Source organism: Podarcis gaigeae (assembly GCF_964106915.1).
Source record: "Podarcis gaigeae genome assembly, chromosome: 11".
NCBI lineage: Eukaryota > Metazoa > Chordata > Lepidosauria > Squamata > Lacertidae > Podarcis > Podarcis gaigeae.
In genome coordinates, this window is record NC_139687.1 from 615081 (window position 1) to 621080 (window position 6000).

Here is a 6000-nt window from a genome sequence, read left to right on the forward strand (position 1 = left end):
TAAGGTTTCGAATTACTGAGCATGCTCAGAAGGAATGTGGTTGGTAACTGGAGGTGAAATCTAATCCTGCAATAAAATTCTAGCAGACCATGAGGAAGCTCCTTTGTCTAAAATGGTATGTAGTATGCATGCTTCCCACTGCAGTAACTTTAGAGCAATCACAGGGTTAAGTGACTTATAAGGAAATGGTGTAAGAGGAACTGTGTACATACTTTGGATAGTAAATTTAAACTTCCGTGCAGAAATAAATATTTTGGACTACTTTTTCAATCATTGTCTCGTGGTTTTTGGCTGTCCATGAGACAGCAAATTATTGTTTGCAACAATCAAACAAATGCCACTTTTCTTTGAAGAGTTTTCAAGTACAAAATTTATTGTAAGAAAAACAAAAATGCAATGCAATATTAAACATTATGTAAACCAGTTACCTCAGTAACAGTACATCATGGTAAAATAACAAAAGCTAACTGTGGATTATTGATCATCCTCCAAAGTTAGCAATGATTGTTTTCTATTAAGTTGATGTCAAAACTCCACAGGAGATGCAAAAAAAGAAATGTGATTTAAAATACTGCATATGGACCTAGAGGGCATGAATGCAATTTCTCTCACAGTGCAAGTGTCCATGGCCTTCATTCTCCAACTGGCCATTTAAATCCATGTGCTGTCAACTCTGCTTAGGGAGCCCCTCTGCCGCCTCGCCCATTTCTGAGAGGCAGTTGCACTGGATAAACAGGTGTAGGAAAATTGCATAATTGGAAACTGCTGGTTGACTTCTTCATACAAATGCCCTTTCCCCAAAGCAGCAGCAGAGCTTATTTCTCTCTGTGTGTGAGAGAGTGCATGCCTCATTCAACAGTGCTTTGCCTGGGGGTTTCTTTTGTCATTCCTTTGAGAAGGCCCCTCTCTCTGACGGGCACTTCCTCCTGCTACTGTTGTTGATCTTTACAGGATAAGAAATGACAGCAAGGCCTGACCCTAGCATAGGCAGAATAAAGCTACAACAATGTAAACAAACATACCCAGTTATTGCAGCTAGCCAGCAATACTGGACTGGACTCAGCAACATTCTTCAAAACTTTAGCAACTTTACCCAGGCTTTCTGTAAGTTCCTGCAGTTACTGTCTTCACTCCATTGCATAGAACAGTGCTTGCCTCTCTTCACTTCGACTACACTTTGCATCCTGTGCATTAACCCCAGCCGCTCTCCCAAAATAGCAGGCACAGCTTATCTCCGCCTCACGTCCTCTGGCAGGCTGTTCCCTCAGCAGCTGGCCTGTGACACGGATGTGCACCAAGGCTCTTCATGCGTGGTCAAGTTATGTTCTGCAGCCTGCCGCACGGAGACTTCATACGAAGGCGGCCACTGTTCCTGAGGGCTGGCTTCCTCCAGGAATTCCAGGCTGCTCTCTGTGTAAAGAGGTGGAGGTATGTTGTACATGTCCTTGACTTGCTCCTGGGGGCAGATGGGCAGTGCAAAAGTCTGCTTTTCAGGATCAGTGCTATCTTCGTATGATGGTGGGTAGAAGTCAGGCCTGCACAAAAAACAGCCGAGACAAAAAACCACACACTGCTTAAAATGGTTCTGTCTTGAAATCCTGACAGTCTCTATTCACTGTTTATAAAAAGAATAGTCTGCAACCACCTGCGGCCCATATCTGCTCACCACATTCTCTGATTTACTCAAAATCTAGACAGGTAGGACCCCTTAACACCATTTTCAAGAACCTCAGTCAGGCACCAAAAGGATCTAAAGTGAAGAGGAGTGGGGGCTGAGGAGGAAGGAATTGGGTGGGAAGTTTTGTGTTGTAGGCCTTCAGAGCTCTGATATGTTAGCAGTTGTGGGGGGACCACCTCCCAAACCCCTAGATTTTGAAACCCAGGGTGACAGGTCTAATGATTTCTGGAGAGAAGAAGCAGACAGTGGGGAGAACTCCATGCATGTTGGCTGGGAGAAGCTGCACTGAGAGACCAAAGAGCCAGGCTGGCCTCTGGTCTGGACTCAAGCTTGAAATGTAATGTTCTGCACCCCCTCCGTTGACGACTTTAGGCTGTAAATATGTGCCTTAATTTTAAGAAGGAAACAGAAACCCTGGTTAAGTGGCAATACACGTGGAATCTTGTGAACTGCAAAGATTGGGGTGTCCAGTAATAATATATTCTTATGACAGTGTGATAAAGCTTGACCAAGGAATGGTGATCCTTACATTTGCTCAGTTGATCTGTCCCTTTCTTCTGCCCCTCTTTGTGAACAGAAGATGCACATTCTGCCCAAGCAAGCTCTTTTGAAGTGTTCAATCTTCATGGTTATCTAGACCATGGCATGTGCCACGTCCTTTTTATAGAGCTTCTGCTTTGCCTATTGTTTATGGTCCCGTTACCACAACAGAACAGGAAGTGACATTTGTATCCATGACCCACTAACAAACTCTGCCAGGCTGGAGGCCAACTTAATTAAGTGCATCGGTCTTCACTCTCGGAATGGCAGAGACTCTTACCCAGAAATCTCAAAAGCAGCTTGAGCAGATAAAAGTGAGCAACTTTAGCCTTTGTTGAACACCACTAAAACAAAGAGCTCAGCTCCATGCAGTGCAGCATGTTCCTGATCTAGAGAGACTAAGCAAGCATATGCTACCCTTTTCCCAAGGAGCACAATGTGGGGGTCTTTTTAATGCTCATAACCATCTCTAGCTAGCTAGAGTCCACCCAGCCACAGCCATCCAGTGATTTTGGTCTGTGCAGAGAACAGGATTTGGTCTTCCTACATACCAGCACTCAGGACTTTGCATAACAGAGCACTATATGTGGTGGCAAATATTCCAGACACTATAGCCCATGGAGTCACTTCATATTGCCATCTATATACACTTATATAGGAAGCTATAGGAAGGACAGACTTGTGGACATACAATTAATAAAATACTGCACTAGCAGACTCAGGGTTCAAAGTAATGAGAAGGAAATGAATTTGGTGCATATGGCAGTAATAGCAGAGACAGAAGGAAAGCTGCAGAACATACTTAAGAATTCAGTTTTGCAGCCTAAAAATAAATGACAATAAAATAAAGATTTTTAAATGGCAAGTAGAAAACTACTTGTTGCAGTGTGTGTATGTGTGTGTTTTGAGTAAATGCAAAAGAATTAAGTAACCAGGAATCCAGATAACAGAGGAAGGTAGATACAAGCTAAAAACTAAAAGCAGAACATACATGGCAAAACTGACATTTTTGAAGAAGAAATGCCTGATGGCAGGAGGTGTAAGCTTACCTCTCAAACACAATTTTTATATAAAAACATATGAAACATATATATGACATGTGAAAAATAGAAGAATGGAAACTAGTCTGGAAACATTTGAAATGTGACATTGGAAAAGCATGTGTAAAGTGGGTTAGATAGAAAGGGAAGCCAAAGAAGAAATATTGGTGGGCCGGGACAAGAACCAGTGCAAATGATGAAGACACAATCATGTAGGATGGGCTACATAATAAGAAACAGTGAACTACTCAATGATATAATTGAACATAACACGGAAAGAAGAAGGTCAAGGACCAGATAAGTTTAACAGAGCAAACTGAAGAGGAGTATACCATAGGCAGTGCTGTAAAATATTTCATGAGAAGTCGAAAGGAATCAAAGGCCAATCGTTGGAATGCAATACATGGAACATACCTGTCTATGGTACTAATCTGTGTCTCTTGAAGTCTGGGACTTCCATGCATAAGGCTGTGAAATAAGCCCTTGTGCTTACTAGCTTCATGATAAGTGCTCCAGAAAATCCCAGAGATGAGAAAAAAGAAACCCAAGGGTAATAGGAAGTAGGCAATAGGCAAACTATTGCACTTGCAAGCAGAGGCACTTGTAGAGAAGCAATAGGCTCCTAGGCAGATGAAGGCAAAGCCCAGCAAGAGCACAAGCAAGCGGAGAAATGAGAAGATGTTCTTGGACATCTTTGCAGATCGCCTCAGTCTCAAGTGTTGGGTAGGTCTGCTCCAGCGCTCCGTCAGAGTTTTATAGGCTCAGGGACCCAATTGGCCTTTGGACAAGGAAAAGAAGCAGGTAGTATTATGATACTCATTAACCATTTGCAGCTGCCGTAATATCTCAAGAGATTAATTTATAATCAAAACACTGCTCAGGAACTGACAATAAATGCTTCCTGTACTCTTCTGCTGCCAGCATAAACTCACAAACCTTTCCTGCCTAGGATGCTAATGGCCAGTGACTGGAACAGAAATGGAAGACTCCTTGGGCCAAACCAAACAATTTGTTAGTGTCCTATCTGTGCCTTAAGTGCAGGAAGCTTTTAACACATTAGCAGCAAAGGGTGTGTATAATCCTGCTAGTATTCATTCCACAGTTGTAATTTGCTAGCAGTTTGGTCACATTTTAGCTATAGGAAGACACTGAGCTCCTCTAAGCAACTCTACTTATGGAGCATTCATCCTGATCTTTATATGCAGAGCTTACACAGAGGTCATACTATACCCGGTCTTTATTGAGCATTTGTTTTGATTTGTTTTCAGGGAGGCTATACAACAATGAGCAGCTCTCTTCATTTGCACATTCATTTCTCCCATATTTTTCAATGCATTGCCACATCACTTTCCAAACTGTCCCAAAGTCCATTTCATTTCTAAAGTGGATTTGTTGCACAAGGGCAACCGAACATGACCATAGCCAGGCTTGATGTTGAAGGGGAGGGGTAGAACCGAGCTGTTAGTTAAATATTTTTATTTATTTATTTGATTTTAGGGGGCAGCTGTCCCCTGCCCCCCTCCCCGGCTATGCCCATGCAACTGAGCACTTAAATCCCCTTTGATTACACAAACCAAAATTCACAGTACAGTACTTGCTTGAAACACTCCTGCAAAATAGTGGCAGTCTGGAGGCACCCACAGCTGAATTCAAAGCCTGCAGCCTCTTGATGATTTCCCAGTAGAGCTTGCTCCTAAGACAGTTAATAAAAATGTTGGAAGTGGGATCTTGTTCCTGTGGCCATCATTGCACACGCTACCTGGAAAGCACACAGGAAGGAATGCACAAAGGCATCAAGGCCACTGAATGAAAAGATACCACCCAACCACCAGTCACACCATAAAACTCATTATAAATCAACCTCGTTCCAGTTCTACTTGTGCCAACTTCACTGTTGTCATTTGTGATGCAGGGTCCGCCCCTATGAACTTGACAAGGAGAATGGAATGTACCAGTTGCCCAACAACAGCAGTAAATATATTCAGGAGAGCTGAACCTTCAGTGACTCGAGTGGATGAAAGTCCTCAAATCTGTAGAGTCAGAATTGAAGGCATGGTTCCTTTGCAGCATGAACGTCAATAACAACAAAACATGACACAGCAACTAAATAGTAATAACCTAATTTGTTAAATAGCTGCAGCTATCATATTGTTATGAGTTTGCAGGTGCCAGACTCCCCTAAATTCCTGGGTCCAGTAAGTGCTAGAATTTAATCAAGCCTCCTGAATCTCTGGATCCAGCAAATGTTAAAATATAAGCACAGCCAGTTTCCTGATGAGGTAATTTAATCTCCCTGAGACCTCTGGGTATAGGACGGTATATTATTATTATTATTATTACTACTACTAATAATAGCCTGGGAGATGAGCCATTGGGAAAGCAAAGGAAACTCAGGAGAGGAGCTCTGGGCCAGACGGCAAATGGGTGGGGCAGTATTAAAGCCCATATGCTGCCTGCAAAACATGGAGCTCAGGTTGAGGGTGGGTTGCAAGAGAAATTGAGCATTAGAAATGACCCTAGGAAGGAGGAGGTGTGGAACCCTCTGGAAAACCCTTGCACAGTGCAGGATTTTGAAGAGCTACTCAGTTTTGCTAGCATTCTCACACACTGCCTCAGCCCCTGCCTTGACCCAAGACTCTCCCATTACCCTTGAGGCCCAGGAGCAGAGATGGTAGTGGAAAACCCAGACCCAGCTGCCAGTAGGTTTCACCCTCAGGGGTCTACTCAAGAGAAAAGCCAAAG

General features: G+C 43.1%; 1 protein-coding gene across 1 annotated transcript; it reads right to left on the minus strand.

Annotated features, from left to right (window-relative positions):
* Positions 1-341: 341 nt before the first annotated feature.
* Positions 342-4771, minus strand: TMEM252 (transmembrane protein 252). The gene is made up of 2 exons (XM_083702157.1): positions 3673-4771; positions 342-1535 (listed from the first exon to the last, which is right to left on the minus strand). Exons 1-2 carry the CDS (start codon positions 3948-3950, stop codon positions 1265-1267), a joined length of 549 nt encoding a protein of 182 aa, XP_083558283.1. The 5' UTR covers positions 3951-4771; the 3' UTR covers positions 342-1264.
* Between the last annotated feature and the right edge of the window lie 1229 nt (positions 4772-6000).